Source organism: Schistocerca americana, chromosome X, assembly GCF_021461395.2.
Source record: "Schistocerca americana isolate TAMUIC-IGC-003095 chromosome X, iqSchAmer2.1, whole genome shotgun sequence".
NCBI classification, from domain to species: Eukaryota; Metazoa; Arthropoda; class Insecta; order Orthoptera; family Acrididae; genus Schistocerca; species Schistocerca americana.
Window position 1 is genome coordinate 353,791,975 of NC_060130.1, and position 18,016 is coordinate 353,809,990.

Here is an 18,016-nt window from a genome sequence, read left to right on the forward strand (position 1 = left end):
CATCTTGCCCAGCTTTGTTGAAATATAAAGTATGATATGAAGGGAATATGGGGAAAAAAAACCAAACAAACAAACACACACACACACACACACACACACACACACACACACACACACACACACTAATAAATCTTTACAGTGACATTACTGTGAGTTTTTTCCCCCAAGGTGAAAAGAGGGGAGGAAGAAAGGAAACATGAGGCATATTGTTGGTGGCCCAGCAATTGGTTATTCAAACAGCCTAGAGTTATCGCAAGTGGCATAGCAGTACATTCATGACCCAGACTTCATCAGCAGGCATCCTTGGTGCATGCAAGAATTAAGAGCACAACTATTTTTTTTATATTATTAGTTATCAGAAGATATTTATGTGTAAATCAAAAAACACTGTATAACAGGGACCAACTGAATGATGTGGTGCAGCTGATAAAGCACTGACCTCGTATTTGGGTATTCAGGATGATGGAGTTAGTTTTGTTCGGCCTCCCTGATTTGAGTTTTTGGTGATTTTCCTAGAAAGCATCAGACAAATGCAGGGATGGTTCCTTTCATTGAGACAATGGCCAACCATCTGCCCTATCCTTATAGAGCATAGTTAAGTATACTGTGTGTATCTATACTCTGAGCTACAGTGTATTACCATGACAACTCCTGTATCATCGTGAGATGATCCTTAGATGAAATAAATAAATAAATTATTAGAAGTTTCACAGTATGATCCACCTACAGAACAATAAAAAAACTGTAAGTTTGGATACTAACTATGCAGTAGGAGAAACAGAACTTACACTGGACAACAGTTAGATTTTTATTGACCCTATAATAACTGCACCAAAATTAATCCCAGAAACCCGCACATCAGCCATATTTTTCCCCATCATTCAGAATTATGGATGTGTTACATCTTTTTTCTATCAGTATTAAAACAATAAGTGCTATTCTATTTTTATAATGATAACAGGATTTCCAATATATGTTATAAATGCAATACTCACCCACAAATGATCATTCCTAACAAGATATGCATCTAGAAAATTAACGAGATTTTCATGATTAAACTCTTTCATAACTTTGATTTCATTCAGAATAAGTTCTTTTCTGGGTTGTTTTGATAAATCAATGTCTTTGACTGCAATTTTCTTCTTTGTTTCTGTATCGTAGGCAATGAAAACAGTACCAGAAGCACTGTGAACAGAAAAATTGTGTTACATAATGCTACTGTTCCAGAGAAACATGAACAAACTACATAACCACTATAAAATGACATAACTGCACGCTAGATTTAACCAATGGACTCTTAAGGCTGTAATGTAACATAGGAAGCGAACAAATTTCTCACTCACGATAAGAAAGAAAAGTAGATTGCCCCATTGAAAAATAAGATGGAAAGGTAGGACTACAGCCAGAACTATCACTAGATTCCCTCACAAAAATACTGAAAAAACAAAAGATGACAAGAGATGGAGGGATAAAAGCACATAACAACACAATATCTTATCTGGTGCTAATACAGTGTTGGTGTGGGTGGGGATAATAGAAGCACATCGCTTGACACCATCTCATAAATTCTTAGATATCTATCGTTGTACATCCTTTTTGGCATTTTACTGTGACATTTGAGCACAGCTTTTCTCTGAATTTCTTCCCATATTCCACACCCACATATTACAAAATGACAATTTCCATACATTTCAATTTGTATTGTCAAGACACAATTACAGTTCTGAAACTAGTCAAAAAAACATGACAATATGAAATTGAAAATTTAGAACATCATTTTTTTCCATAAACTGCTGTATACACTGTTGTTCAATAACGGAAAGAAATTTTCTAATATAAAATTTCTGCCATACTTATTGTGAACATTAACCCAGAAGAATCTGAACATCAATATTTGTTAGATGTATGTCAACATTTACTTCAAAACATACTGAAACTGATAAAATGCAAGTAGATAAATACAAAGTAAAAAGTATGGCATATAGATAAACATTTAGTTTCTTACCCTGCTCCTAGTTCCTTGCTTCGATCAAATCTTCTACATGGATCACCAGGGTGACATAGTCTTCTCAATTCTTCATATATTTGGTCATCTGTCAACTTCTCTGTGCTTCTTTCTTTTTTCCTCAGCAATGGACTGCCACATATTTCCTCTTCCTCATGCTTTTTCAGGCCTGTAGTATCTCCATCAACAACTGCCAAATTTAGAGCTTCATCTAATGCTTGTTGTACATGGTTAACCAGTGCTTCCTGGTTCTGTAAATTAAAGAAATTAACTATAATCTTCCTCTCTAATTCTAGGTTTGGTCAAAGAAAAGTTACGTGATGCATAAAGCGAAGTTTATAATATTCCATCCTAGTGTAACCCCCCCCCCCTCCCCCCCCCTCTCTCTCTCTCTCTCTCTCTCTCTCTCTCTCTCTCTCTCTCTCTCTCGCCCCCCACCCCCAACCCCCACCCCATTTCAAGCGCACAACTGTAGAGCACCACAGCAACATTCTCATCTCCAGGCCAACAAATCTGCTATTGCCAAACACTGTATTTCTGTTGGTAATTCAATGAACTATCATGAAAGAAAACTTGTGGCCCATACACCGAATGGGTCTCCATCATAAAGGAATCCGAGGAAATACAACTGCTTGAGCAGCTGATCATTTGGAATGGTGATTTCCAGTCAAGACACCACCTGGAACCCTCTCAAGCTTTCACTGTGAAAGGTACTTGTAGCAACACACAGACTTACAGCAGAAGCACATATGTTCAAGTAAAATCTGCAACAACTTCAAGTTTACACCATATATGCAATGGAGGGGCCTTTAATAAAGGAGCCTTGGTATTTTCACCAGTATATACCTGAAGATGGCCAGAAAAGACTGTGCAGAGATATCTAGGCAGCAAGTTACCAATGACCAATAGTTCTCCAGAAATTTCATGTAATAATCTCTGCTGGTCCCAAGCCCGGGGCCTCATCTCCCAAGTGATGAGGATGGAGGAGGGGGGAGGGGGGAGGAGTGGCAACTCGTTAATAAAACCTGGGTCCATCTTGCTCCGGATGGTAGCACCCTGAAACAGCCCCTGCTTAGGGTTACTGAGTGAAACCTGGTCAACGGTCTCGATGGTGGAAGAGGAATCTGATTCCCAATGGCGGAGAGAGTGGAAGAGCCTAGTGGAGTTAACCATGAATTAAAAATCAAATCAAAATCCAAAAGCGACTGTTCTCAAATTGGGCAGCCTTTGGTCACCGTCTGTCTCCATGTAAGGGGCAGCTGTGAATAATCCTCTGGGATTAACAACCTCTGTCCTAAAAAAAGGTGGCTATAGAAGTCACTCTCTGAACTCAAAGAAATTATCAATCATGGAAAAGTGTGATGTGAAACTAATTGCCCCAGGTGGTCAACCCACCGCACATGTGTTTGCAAGCAGACATTCAGATTCTTGGGAGTCTGCAACGTCCTGCAAAGATGAATCTGAGCGTCTTGGAACCTCAAACAAAATAAAATACAGGAAAGCAAACTACTTAGCAACTTTTAATGCAAATTCACTTTTGAAAGTGGTGAAACTTAAGACTCTAAGAGACACATTAAATGAAAATAGAATCATTATTACAGCTGTGTAAGAGACCAGGTTCTTGGATGAGGACAGCTTTGAATAGGGAGGATTCAAGATACTTAAGGGGAAGACGGGGGACAAGAATTATGAAAAATGTTCCTCACCTTGGGACAGGTTTCATAATTGACAAGAAAGTATTAGGCTCCATTATCACCTTTGAGCCTACCTCCGAAAGGCTATCCATGCTCATGTTTAAGTCGACCAACAAAGTATATACCGTTGTAAATGTTCACCCCCCCCCCCCCCCCCCTTATAAACATTGACAACAAAAAGAATAAGGAGAAGGTGGAACTATTCTGGGACAAACTAGATGACACGATCCAAAAGATCCCCAAAAAACGTAACGTCATCATCCTTGGGGATTTTAATGCCAAAGTGGGGAGGGAGAAAAGGTTCGGGCATATAGTGGAGAGATACGCGGCACATAACAGGATGAACCAAAATGGTATCAGGCTCATCAAATTATGCCAGGTGCACAGTTTGGTCCTGAAGACAACTAGCCTTAAGAAACTGCCGAGAAAGCAGAAGACATGAATTTCACCTAACTCTCTCCTGGGAGAATTTCAGTTACATCATGTTGTGACAGCGCGGAAATTTCATAAAGAAATCCAAAACGTTAGGGTTCTCACAGGGGCCAACCTTGACTCTGACCACTACCTATCTAATGTGAAACTGAAAATCATTCCCCAGAGTAACTTTCATAGAAAAAACCTTGCACAAAGGACATATGATCCAGAGAAAATAAAGGAGAAGAAACACGAATGGGGCAAGTTAACCAGTGACCTAGAAGACCAGGACTGAAAGCAGATGGAGAAGAGCAGAGAAGGCAGAGGAGCTTGGTCCCGTTACCAGGATGAAGAAGCACAGGTGGTGGGATGATGAGTGTGATAGACTACTTCGTCTGAGGAAGAAGGCTTGGCACATCTGGCAAACCCAAAAAGGACAAGAGTGCCCGGCAGCACTTTGTGGAAACTAGAAAGATGGTGTCCAAGGAGATCAAGAAAGTTAAGACGACGCAAGAAGACCAACTGCTCAGGAAGATAAATGACGACTTTGCTCAGAACAACATGAGAAGCTATTATCGGATCTTCAGGGAGAAGCTAAACAGATATGACCCCCCAACACTCCAACTTCAGGACAAAAAAGGGAACATGGTGTATAGTAATAGGGGCAACTGTAAGATACTAGCACAATACTTCAAGGCATTTCTAAACTGTGAGGAACCACACCCAAACATGGTGTTCGATGGTGGACCGAAGACATCCCCAACTCAGACTCTAAGCCCCCATCTGTAAATGAGATCCAAGCAATACTAAATTATATGAAAATTTCAAGGCATCAGGGGAAAATCAGATAACAGCTGCATTATGGAAGTAGGCTAGCAAAAATGCAATTGTCTTACTCCAGAAACTTTTTGAGGAGATATGGAAGAAAGGCATCATTCCAGAGGAATAGAAAATGGCCCTGATACACCCTCTTCACAAAAAAGGTCCTAAATCTTATCCCAACAACCATAGAGGGATTTCCCTGTTGGATGTGGCCTACAACACATTGTCCAGAGCTTTACTAGAAAGAGCAGAATCTCAGTTGGACTGCCAAATTTGGGAGTATCAAGCAGGATTTAGAAAAGGAAACTCCTGCCCTGAACAGATCTTAAGCGTCAGAAACATTTTAGCATACAGGAGCAGAGGGCGAAACTGTATATAGTGACTATTGTAGACTTCCAAAAAGCTTGCGATTCCATAGACATAAGGCCGTTGTTCATTATTTTGGAGGAGTTTAGTTTCGACGGTAAAACTCTAATCGTCATCAAGGAGACTCTCAAGAATACGTCCTCAAAAGTCAGATTCATGGGTGAACTATCTGAACCTTTTGCGATCAGAACATGGGTCTGACAAGAGGATGGTCTCCCTCTCCTGCTGCTTAACTGTGCACTCAAAAAAGTTGAGGGGGAATGGAATGCATGAACGAGAGGGGGAATAAGACTTGGAACAAAAAGCAAAGGAATCATGATTACGTGTTTGGCATTTGCTGACGACATGGCGCTACTCGCGGAAACATGGGAGGAAGCTCAAGAAGAAATTGCCGAGTTACAAGAGCAGGCAGGGAAGATAGGATTTAAGATTTCTTATGAAAATACGAAGATTAAGACGAATATACTACATACTTCTAACAGAATTAATGTAGGAGCTCAAAAAATAGAGGTGGTTCGGAGTTTCAAGTACCTAGGGGAATGGATTTAATGGAACAACCTTGAAGGGAAAGCAATGGAAGCAAGAAGGGTCAAAATGGAACTACCTCTCCAGAAACCCAAAAAATACATACAATACGAAAGCCGTGTTGGAACACCAAAATAAGGCATTATAACACAGTAATTAAGCCAGAAGCACTCTATGCAGCAGGGACACTAGTCATGGCGAGGAAAGGGCAAATGGAGAAATTGGGGATCAAGGAGAGGAAAATTTTGAGATAGATCATGGGTCCCAAATTCCAAAATTCCTACAGAAATGAAGCCCTCTACACAAAGTATGAGAGACTTTCGGAAACCAAGAGGAAAAGGAGGATTGATTTCTATGGACACAAACTCTGAATGAATCCCGACAGACTAATTAAACAAATCTTTGACTTCTTTTACAAAAAAAAAGACTTAACCCAATTGCTTTAAGGAAGTGGAAAAGGATTTGAGGGAACTCCAGATTACCAAAGTCATGTTAACACATCGACTGCCACGTGAGATAAATATAACTCACAGGAAGTGTTCTCTGTGGGCCACGTGAAGTAAATACAACTCACGGATATTTTTCCATTTAAAGCTCCGTGGTGCTGTTGTAACTCACAGGAATGTGCTGTGACTTTGTGTTATAGTGGGTTATGGCCCCAGTAAAAAAATCGTGTTCGTGGCCTACGGTTTTCAAGAGCTCAAGAATAGTTATCAACATTTCAATTCGTGAGTTATATATAACTCACAAGGCTCAGCCGTATTGGACTTTTCTTCCTTTTATTATTTATTTATTATTTAGTTTGACATATTACTTACACAGAAGATTGCAAATCACATACAGTTTTATTGACATTCTTGAACTCTAATTGCAACAACAATGAAACTGAAAAATTTGGGTCATTCCACTTTGTTTTTCTAACACCTGTATGCACTGTGCTTGATGAAAAACACTCTACACAAAAATATGAGTCACAATTCTTACATTTCCATGCAGTTTGTTTGCATTTCTTGACAGCTTTCTCTCGTCCAAATTCATTCTTCATTTTTTCGGAGCACACTGTACACCTACGTCTGGCTGCTCCCATGTTCACAAGTCCACAATCTGCAGGTAACGTGGTGGCTTTGGTGAGATGTCTCTCTGAATTCTGTGATTGAGATCTTTTTGTTGATGTATTGGTAAATCACATGAGCATTTACCAGTGCTCACGCTGTCAACAATTCAACTGCAAGCTTCCTGTACCATTTCACACCCTGCCTTAGACAATGTGAGTACAACTTCATTTGGTCAGAAAGATCTACAAAAGACTGACGGATTATAATCAATTATCATTGCTGGTTTTTTCTTTGTGCCCTTCCTGGTTTGAACTTCTGCTTCTTCTTCTCCATGAACAGTACTCAGCATCAGAACATCCCTCTTATCTTTCCATTTCAGTACTATTACACCTGTGGTACTTTGCTTTTTGTTCCCCCTTCTTCAGCTTTGCCTGTACAACATCTTGAGGATTCAGTTTTCTGTTTGATCTTAGGGTACTAATGAAATGTGTTGATTGTTCAAGAAGCTGGTGTGCTAGATGAACACTTGTGCAAAAATTGTCTGTATATAAGATTCTGCCCTAATTTAGTAATCCAATAACAACAGAAGTGGCAAGAGGAACACTAGGATTCGCATTCTTCCCACAAGAAACTCTCATATTCCAGGTGTAGCCACCCTTTAGACAAAGTTTGAACAATTTAATTCCAAATTTATGGCGCTTATTCTTTATATACTGAATGAAACTTGGTCTTCCTCGAAATGGCACAAGTGTTTCGTCACTGCAAACTTCTTTCTCCGGCACAACTGCACTTTGAAATCTCTGCAGTAATTTATCAATAAGGGGTTGAATTTTGAATAAGCGGTTTCCTGGTGGGCACTGGTTGTTATCGGAAAAATGCCACATACGTAAAAGCAGTTCAAAATTATTGCATAACATAACATTTTTTACATTGTTGTGATAGAGCATATTTCTTGACCATTAATTTGGAATCCTCGGTTTTACATTTAGTGACATCCATAGCATAAATCCTAAAAATTGTTCAATTTCAGTTTTTCTGACATCAGTCCACTTTTTCAGTCGCGAATGGCTTTTTAAGACTTGTTTTGCGTACAAATTAGTTTGTTGAGTCCCATATTCTACAATTTCATCAGTTACAAAATATTTGAAGAAATCGTATGGTGTCTCGCCTTTGAGAGTTAGTGCAACAGAAGCATTTACACCAGAACTGGAATGAATAAATGTAAAGTTTTTTCATATTGTTACCCACAACTGACCCCCAGGCAATCTCATTAGAATTTGTTTTAAGTGTGTCATCTTCATCTTCAGAACTTTCTGATATTAAACTTACTTCAACTGAACCTGAATCAACTGCAGTAGTTACGGCACTAACACGGTTTGAGGTGCTTTGTTGCCTGGTTTTTACAGCTGTGAAGTCTGGTTCCTTGACTGAATGTAGACATAAAACTCTTCTTCCTACCTTCGCTGATGTGATTCCATCATCAGAACTTCCGGTTTCGCTTCCGGTCTCCTCCGGTAAAAACTCGTCTGAGCTATCACCAAATAAAGACACAGAATCTTCATCACTTATGGCCATAACTTCATCTAAAAGCTGCTGTACATACCTTTGTTCACCTTCATAACTTCTACGAGACTTTTCTTCTGCCATGATATCACTTTGTTACAGAGCAAACAACACTGAATAAAGAATGTAGCAACAATGCAGGAAAGCAATACAGGAACTGTACACAAATAATGCTGTGGAATGAAAAACTGACGGGAGTACAAACCTAAAATTATTAGCGACATAGCAAATGACACACCTGGTACCTTTACTCTGGGGCCATTTGAATCATATGTAACTTGGAGCAAACCAAAGCAGGATATTGAAAAAAAAGTAAATGGCCCCAAGGAGTCGGTAACCCAACTATACCATGGCAGTCAATGTGTTAAAGAATAGTACAGCCAAGATCGTGACCAAAGACAAAACTAAGAGGTTCCAAGTTAAGATCAACACCAGGAAACTGATTCAGATATAAGATTGGTTGGTTGGTTTGGGGAAGGAGACCAGACAGCGTGGTCATCGGTCTCATCGGATTAGGGAAGGATGGGGAAGGAAGTCGGCCGTGCCCTTTCAGAGGAACCATCCCGGCATTTGCCTGGAGTGATTTAGGGAAATCACGGAAAACCTAAATCAGGATGGCCGGACGCGGGATTGAACCGTCGTCCTTCCGAACGCGAGTCCAGTGTGCTACCACTGCGCCACCTCGCTCGGTCAGATATAAGAGGAGGAAAGAAAGAAGAGATCAGATAGAATGAAGAACTATTGGGAGAAAAAGAGAGCACAAGCATCTTTAAGTGATTGATCTGACATACCTCAAAGAAGAAGATTTTCAAAAGACATATTTTAGAAATGATCATCATTTCAACAAGATTGCAGATTGATAACTCCTCAGTGATATTGTTCAAAAGTTCTTGTGTTAACTTTATTGTCTGAACATTTTTCTCCAAAAAATATGGGTACACAGCTCTGAAGATCATTATTATTGAATAAGATGGCCAGGCTTTGTTCAATCAACAGTTGGAAGGAGAATTGATGTTAATGCTCAGAATCTATCACCATTTATTTGAGAAAAGAAACATCTGAGGCAGTAATGGCAGCTGTGGAGAGCCAAGAGTGATGTGAATATGAAATTCAATAAGTTATGTATAATTCATTCGTGACAAAAATTCTACACATAGATGTATTTGAAAATAAAATTAAAATAAAATACTCATTCAATGCTGATACCTTTACACATATTTTGGTCATTCAACTTATGGAAGTGAGAAGGAGAAAGCTCTCTACAAAACTCATTAATTTCTTTACACATTGTTACGGTGTTCAGTCTGAAGACTGGTTTGATGCAGATGTCCATGCTAGTTTATCATGTACAAGCCTCTTCATCTTTGCATATCTACTGCAACCAGCAACCAGTTGAGTCTAATTACTGTTTTCAAGCACTGGTCTCGCTCTACAATTTTTACCCTCCATACTTCCCTCCATTAACGAATTGACAATCCCTCGACACATCAAGATATGTCCTATCAACTGATCCATTCTTTTAGTTAAGTTGTGCAATAACTTTCATTTTTCTCAATTTGGTTCTGTCTCTTTTCATTAGATATCTGATGTACCCATCTTCTTAAGTGTTTATCATTGTCCTTTCACTTACTCTTGACAAATACCTTCACAAAACACAAGAACACCAAAAAAAGCAATTTAAGGCAAATGAATGTTGATAAATTTTAAGACATCTTGGTTTACTTTTACAGTTAATAGATTAATGGAACTATTTTCTGAAGCATTTTTGGGGCAAAAAATGACGTGTAGAAAAACAGGTCTGATATATCAATTTCTAAGCAAAAACTTGTTCTGGAATCAATGTTAATGAACTCCAAATGAATTCAGTGCAGAAGGGTCAAGGAATAATTGGAGTAAGTTGATGTGTCTCAAAATCTCAATGTTGGTTTTGATAATAGCAGCCTACAGAGAACTACCCTAATGTTGTTGTATGAACTGTCATCTCTCTTGTCATAGCCCCACCTTCAAGAGTAGCTTTCTGTGCTCCAGGGCCATCCATCATGTAAGGTGGGGGGAAATGCTACTTACTGCTTGAAAGTGTTTATACTCTGTGATGACTTTGAATTATGACCACAAGAACAGGATGTAATCGGTGTTATTGTGTTTTCCATATTTCTCTCTCTTGAACCATGATTGTGTTCCCCATCTGCAGTCAGAGCACAGTGTGTGGATTTCAGTATTCTTTCAAAACTTCACAGATATCTGCTTGTCGATTATAATACCTAAAATGGCCAACGCACTGAATCATGAAGCAGAACCATCACTTGAAAATATTGTACGGATTCAAGTAGGTAACAATCAAATCCCAAAAATTATCAACAATGGGAACGAAAAGGTTGTGGTACAATAAGACAATGTCTAACCAGGTATGAATTGAGTGACAAGTTTCTTAAGACTGATCCTTCTGTCATGCAAAAATAAACATTCTGTCAAATGGTAGTTATTAAACTGAAAATTGCAACTGATTTGATAGAGGCAACAAGCTGACAGGGAGCTACAAAATTAATTTGTGAGCACAGTGAAGACAACACAGAATAGTGACAACAGTACCAGTGTACACTGTATTATATACTGGGCTAAGTTTAAGGTTGGTAGCGAACAAAAAAAGTAAATATTGGTCAAATGTCTTACACAGTCTTGTGACTTTTGTTGATTCAGCTACTCCTATCAGCCACCATGCCAGGTGTCTTATTGGGGTGTGTCATTAGTATTTGCTTCACATTGTACCTACATCTACATCGATACTCTGCAAATCACATTTAAGTGCCTGGCAGAGCGTTCATCGAACCACCTTCACAATTCTCTGTTATTCCAATCTCGTATAGCGCGCGGGAGAACGAACACCTATAGCTTCCCGTACGAGCTCTGATTTACCTTATTTTATCGTGGTGATCGTTTCTCCCTATGTAGGTCGATGTCAACAAAATATTTTCGCATTCGGAGGAGAAAGTTGGTGATTGGAATTTAGTGAGAAGATTCCATCGCAACGAAAAACGCCTTTCTTTTAATGATGTCCAGCCCAAATCCTGTATCATTCCTGTGACACTCTCTCCCATACTTTGCGATAATACAGAACATGCTGCCTTTCTTTGAACTTCTTCGATGTACTCTATCAGTGCTATCTGGTAAGGATCCCACACCGCGCAGCAGTATTTTAAAACAGGACGGACAGGCATAGTGTAGGCAGTCTCCTTAGTAGATCTGTTACATTTTCTAAGCGTCCTGCCAATAAAACGCAGTCTTTGGTTAGCCTTCCCCACAACATTTTCTGTGTGTTCCTTCCAATTTAAGTTGTTCGTAATTTTAATTCATAGGCATTTAGTTGAATTTACGACCTTTAGATTTGACTGACTGATTGTGTAACCAAAGTTTAATGAATTCCTTTTACCACTCATGTGGATGACCTCACACTTTTCGTTATTTAGGGCCAACTGCCAATTTTCGCACCATTCAGATATCTTTTCTAAATCGTTTTGCAATTTGTTTTGAACTTCTGATGACTTTATTAGTTGAGAAACGCGAGCGTCATCTGCAAGCAACCTAAGACGGCTGCTCATATTGTCTCCCAAATCGTTTGTATAGATAAGGAACAGCAAATGGCCTATAACACTACCTTGGGGATCGCAAGAAATCACTTCTGTTTTACTTTATGACTTTCTGTCAATTACTACGAACTGTGACCTCTCTTATAGGAAATCACAAATCCAGTCACATGACTGACATGATATTCCATAACTCGCAATTTCACTACGAGCCGCTTGTGTGGTACAGTGTCAAAAGCCTTCCAGAAATCCAGAAATACGGAATCGATCTGAAATCCCTTGTCAATAGCACTCGACACTTCATGCGAATAAAGAGCTAGTTGTGTTTCACAAGAATGATGTTTTCTAAACCCATGTTGACTCTGTGTCAATAGACCATTTTCTTCGAGGTAATTCATAATGTTCGAACATAATATATGTTCCAAAATCCTGCCGCATACTGACGTTAATGATATTGGACTGTAATTAAGTGGATTACTCCTATTACCTTTCTTGAATATTGGTGTGACCCGTGCAACTTTCCAGTCTTTGGGTACAGATCTTTCGTCGATCGAACGGTTGTATATGATCGTTAAGTATGGAGCTAACTGCTTTGATCCATATCAGGTGAGAAAAGTGTGAACTGGGTTTCATAAAATCTATGCCCGATGAATCCATGCATGTTAACATGTAAGAGATCAGTACGTTCCAGATACTTTGTTACGCTTGAACTAAGAGTAATTGTAATCAAACAAGATTAAACTTGAAGATGATCTACGTGAAAAATGTTCGAAAACTGTATCCGGAGATAAAAAAAATTGAAATGCAAAATATGATATAGTAGATCTTTCGACTGAAGGTGTGTGAAATAGCTGGTACTATAGTCACATGAGGAAGAGTACGATATACATGTACCTACATCTACATACATACTCCGCAATCCTCCATACGGTGCGTAGCAGAGGGTACCTCGTACCACAACTAGCGTCATCTCTCCCTGTTCCACTGCCAAACAGAACGAGGGAAAAATGACTGCCTATATGCCTCTGTACGAGCCCTAATCTCTCTTATCTTATCTTTGTGGTCTTTCCGCAAAATGTAAGTTGGCGGCAGTAAAATTGTACTGCAGTCAGCCTCAAATGCTGGTTCTCTAAATTTCCTCAGTAGCCATTCACGAAAAGAACGCCTCCTTTTCTCTATAGACTCCAACCCGAGTTCCTGAAGCATTTCCGTAACAATCGTGTGATGATCAAACCTACCAGTAACAAATCTAGCAGCCCGCCCCTGAATTGCTTCTATGTCCTCCCTCAATCCGACCTGACAGGGATCCCAAACGTTCGAGCAGTACTCAAGAATAGGTCGTATTAGTGTTTTATAAGCGGTCTCCTTTACAGATGAACCACATCTTTCCAAATTTCTACCAATGAACCAAAGACGACTATCCGCCTTCCCCACAACTGCCATTACATGCTTGTCCCACTTCATATCGCTCTGCAATGTTACGCCCAAATATTTAATTGACGTGACTGTGTCAAGTGCTACACTACTAAGGGAGTATTCAAACATTACAGGATTCTTTTTCCTATTCACCTGCATTAATTTACATTTATCTATATTTAGAGTTAGCTGCCATTCTTTACACCAATCACAAATCCTGTCCAAATCATCTTGTATCCTCCTCCAGTCACTCAACAACACCTTCCCGTACACCACAGCGTTATCAGCAAACAGCCGCACATTGCTATCCACCCTATCCAAAAGATCATTTATGTAGATAGAAAACAACAGCGGACCTACCACACTTCCCTGGGGCACTCCAGATGATACCCTCACCTCCGATGAACACTGACCATCGAGGACAACGTACTGGGTTCTGTTACTTAAGAGGTCATGGAGCCACTCACATACTTGGGAACCAATCCCATATGCTCGTACCTTAGTTAGGAGTCTGCAGTGGGGCACCGAGTCCAACGCTTTCCGGAGGTCAAGGAATATGGCATCCGTCTGATACCCTTCATCCATGGTTCGCAAGATATGTGAAAAAAGGGCGAGTTGCGTTTCACAGGAGCGATGCTTTCTAAAGCCGTGCTGATGCATGGACAGCAACTTCGCTGTCTCAAGGAAATTCATTATATTCGAACTGCGAATATGTTCGAGAATCCTGCAACAAACCGATGTTAAGGATATTGGTCTGTAATTTTGAGGATCCATCCTTCTACCCTTCTTATATACAGACGTCACCTGCACTTTTTTCGAGTCGCTCGGGACTTTACGTTGGGCAAGAGATTCACAATAAATGCAAGCTGAATATTGCCGCTAGTTTCCAGAGAATAACACGAAATTTTATCAATAAGAATTTTAGAACATGTGCTTTTATAGTTATGTTTGCCCCATGCAACAATGGACATAATAGCTTCTTAAATTACATTGTTAAAGTTAATTCAGTAATATTAAGTTGCATTTTTATACAAAAAAATTAGTTTTTTGTGCAATTTTTCATGTTTTGGAAAATGTAGGTGCCGAGGTCCACCATTTCACTTTTTCTTATTGATCCCCAAATTACACACAACTTATTTTATTGTGAAATGGAACCAAACTAGGGGTAGCACAAGAACAAACCAAACTTGAAACACAACTGGCACCCTACTGGCCATCTTTATTTGTGCATTTTAAGTTTCATCACTTTTAGAAACAGTCATATCCGAACCCGTTTAGCATATTTACTGAACCATATGGTGAACCTGAATATAAGATGAACTCCAATTTTTAAGAGGCTTCTTGAGATTCTTTGCTTTGTTTTCAACAGATTCTGACCTATCAAAATCAAAGGCTACTTTTTGTTTATTATCTCAGCCAGTAGGTTGTGTTAACACTACTTTGTCATTATCATCACTGGTAATATCGTCGTCTGTAATCCTACTGCCGTTTCACCCTTCCTGACACTCCTCTCATATTATTTCATTTTTTGATCCATCCATGATTTTGGATACGTAGCACTTTTTGAATTCTTTCCATAATAGATTCTCTCGAAAGTCACTGTAGACAGTAAGGATCCACTGATCCAGCATATACACTGCGGATTTCTGTAAATTCCCCTTTCTCCTTGAAGAAGTAATTCAATGTAAAACTGTCACAGATGAGTCTTGAAAGATCCATTTACAACAATAGCCATTATCTGAAGTTGTGACAAGCCACTAAAGTGCGCGTCATATATCTTGGCGGCCGAGTTTAGGTTCGTTCTGCGCATCTGACGTCACAAAACACAGTCAGCCAATGAACAGAGAACGATGTTGCCAGATCTCGACAGCAGTGCAGAGATCGGACGAGTGGCTTCAGTTTTAGAAACGTTCAGTCATAAATAAAGTAACAGAACAAAAGCAATGTCTTGATAGCAGACTTTCTTTTACAGAAAGTTTGGAAAAAGCATTCTTTATACCAATTGCTTCATATTCTATTAATTAATTAAACCAAACAAGCAATAAGACTCCTAATTCAGGCGATAGCAAGGAAAGGTGTTTGTTTCAATCTCACGAACTGCTTTTTCGCAATAAAGAACAGCGGTAATTGTTTATTTCCTATTGTACTTCGACGAAGCGTGAGTAATTCATAGTCATACCAACAGTGTTTATAAGTAGTTGCGTGAGGTGTTAGAGTCCTTATGGAGTTACACTGCTCGATGAGCTGAGGTAGTGGAACGGTTAAGGTGTTGGGCTGTCAAATGAAAGGTTATGAGTTCAAACCTTGTGTGGTGCTTGATATTTTCTTTATTTAAAAACAATATTGGAGTGCCTTACTTCACGAATTTTATTCGTTTGAATGAAATTTCTAGTGCTTTGCCTCTTCATTAACTTTTTTGCTGCTGCAGACACGTGCTCCCCGCATTCCGCGCTGTGCGCGATTTTGTCATCACTGCACTTCTCGCCTGTGCAGACACATGGTGTTCCCACTGCTTTGACACGCTTATCATTCGATTTCACAAAAACTATTCGGCCAAAAAATTTCATTTTTACACGTCTTCTTGCCTGGTACCTTCCCCCCATAAATGACTTAATTTTGTTTTGATGTGCAGCATTAAATGTAGTAAACCATTGCACGAAATTCTGAAGAGTTTGCGGAGGTAAAAGTCCATAGCGTATACCTTCCGTATGGTCGATTTTAGTTGCCACAATGTTGAGAATGAAATGTGGACAAGACACCTAAATTTCATATAATATTTACTGTATAACAATATCTCATTTAATTTAAGTACCACATAGGTGTCGTATGTAATATTGAGAAATATTCCGTCTTTCGTGACTGTAATAAAAGTTTTATATACACACGGCATGTTTGGCTTTATTTTAAAGCACTTCCATCGGTGAAAGGTATGGCACATACACAGTGGTATTCATGTTCTATTTCTTGTTTTTGTTCCACAGTCGCAGTTTTACCAATGGTATTGAAATATATCCCTCTTCTGCAACTGTAATAAGCGACTTATTTAGACCAGACGCGTTTCTCTCTTTTGAAGCATCATAACAGGACTGTATTTTGTGTCCTCCATTGCCAAGTCACCTTTCGTAGTTTTGTGCTGCGGTAGCACAATATTCAACGTTTGTGTTGGCTCATCAGTGTTTTAGCAAATAAATGCTGTTTGTGTGTGCCACACACAAAATTATATTTGACATAGCTCTGAGCACTTCACTGACAGACGGTATATTCAAGTCCTAATGTTTTTGTAAGTCCACAGTTTTGTTTAATGTATTTTGTCTACTTCCTTTTGATTGATTGAAGTGCTTTAAAATAAAGCCAAACGTGCCCAATGTAAGTAAAACTTTTGTTACAGTCGCGAAAGACGGAATATTTCTCAATATTACATACGACACTTATGTGGTACTTAAATTAAATGAAATATATAGGTATCTTGTCCACATTTCATTCTCAACATTGTGGCAACTAAAATCGACCATACGGAAAGTATACTCTATGGACTTTTACCTCTGCAAACTCTTCAAAATTTCGTGCAAAGGTTTACTATATTTAATGCTGCATAATAACTGCGTTGAACATCGAAACAAAATTAAGTCATTTATGGGGGGAAGGTATCAGTCAAGAAGATAGGTAAAAATCTAATTTTTGAGCCAAATAGTTTTTGTGGAATCGAATGATAAAGAGTGTCAAAGCAGTCGGAACACAATGTGTCTGCACAGGCGAGCAGTGCAGTGACAAAATCGCCCACAGCGCGGAATGCAGGGAGCACGTCTTTGTAGCAGCGAAAGGGTTAATGCGACCGTGGTGGCTTTACGTCATGAACTGCGCGCTCCCCCCTACATGTAAGCTTGCGAACTATGCTATACTATGGCGCTGCTTCTATTGGCGCGTGCGTCGTGTGCAACTGGCAACGCAGCAATCTCCAGCGTCTGGGCGGGCATGCACGAGCCGCCAAGATAAAAGAATTGAACTATAGCAATCACTAATAGGTCAGTGCTGTTCTTTGATATCAGATCCGTAACTTCCTGGGTAATCCTCCACTTTTCTTTACACCTTAAGACAAAGAACCATATATGGGGTCAGCTTCCTGCTATCCAGCAAAGCAACCAGGGCAACTGTTATACTGGCCTTTTCATTGAAAGAATTTCTTATAAAAAATTTTTTAATGGCCTTCACATCAAGTATAACATTTGACTGCATATCAGAATAAATAGGCATCTCATTTGTTTCCCATGTGACCTAGCAAGTACCTGTACTTACACTAAATACATGACACTGAAGTACCATGGGAAGTCACTAAGCTAGCATTGTTCCTCACCCTAATGTAAGACCTACATTCTACACCATCTATTGCACCAGTCCTTATTTGCTTTGAACTTCATGTCGCACGCTGTGGGAATATTCTTCTGTATCTCCACCACTTTCATTCTGATAACTTCACTAGTAATCGAGAAGTCTTCACTGTGTTTCACAAATATTTCACAAACTGTTGCTCCAATACATTAAACATTCCTCAATTCAATCCTCTGTAAGCTAGGCAGG

The 18,016-nt window shown here is 39.3% G+C and overlaps 1 protein-coding gene across 2 annotated transcripts in view; it reads right to left on the reverse strand.

Annotated features, from left to right (window-relative positions):
• LOC124555424 (serine/threonine-protein kinase Pak) overlaps positions 1–18,016 on the reverse strand; it is a 129,871-nt gene that overhangs the window by 35,212 nt on the left and 76,643 nt on the right. For both annotated transcript variants that reach the window (XM_047129328.1, XM_047129327.1), the window contains exons 5-6: positions 2,006–2,256; positions 996–1,185 (exon numbers count right to left, since the gene is read on the reverse strand). In XM_047129328.1, the coding sequence (XP_046985284.1) occupies positions 996–1,185; positions 2,006–2,256 (441 nt within the window). The remainder of the gene's footprint in view (positions 1–995; positions 1,186–2,005; positions 2,257–18,016) is intronic.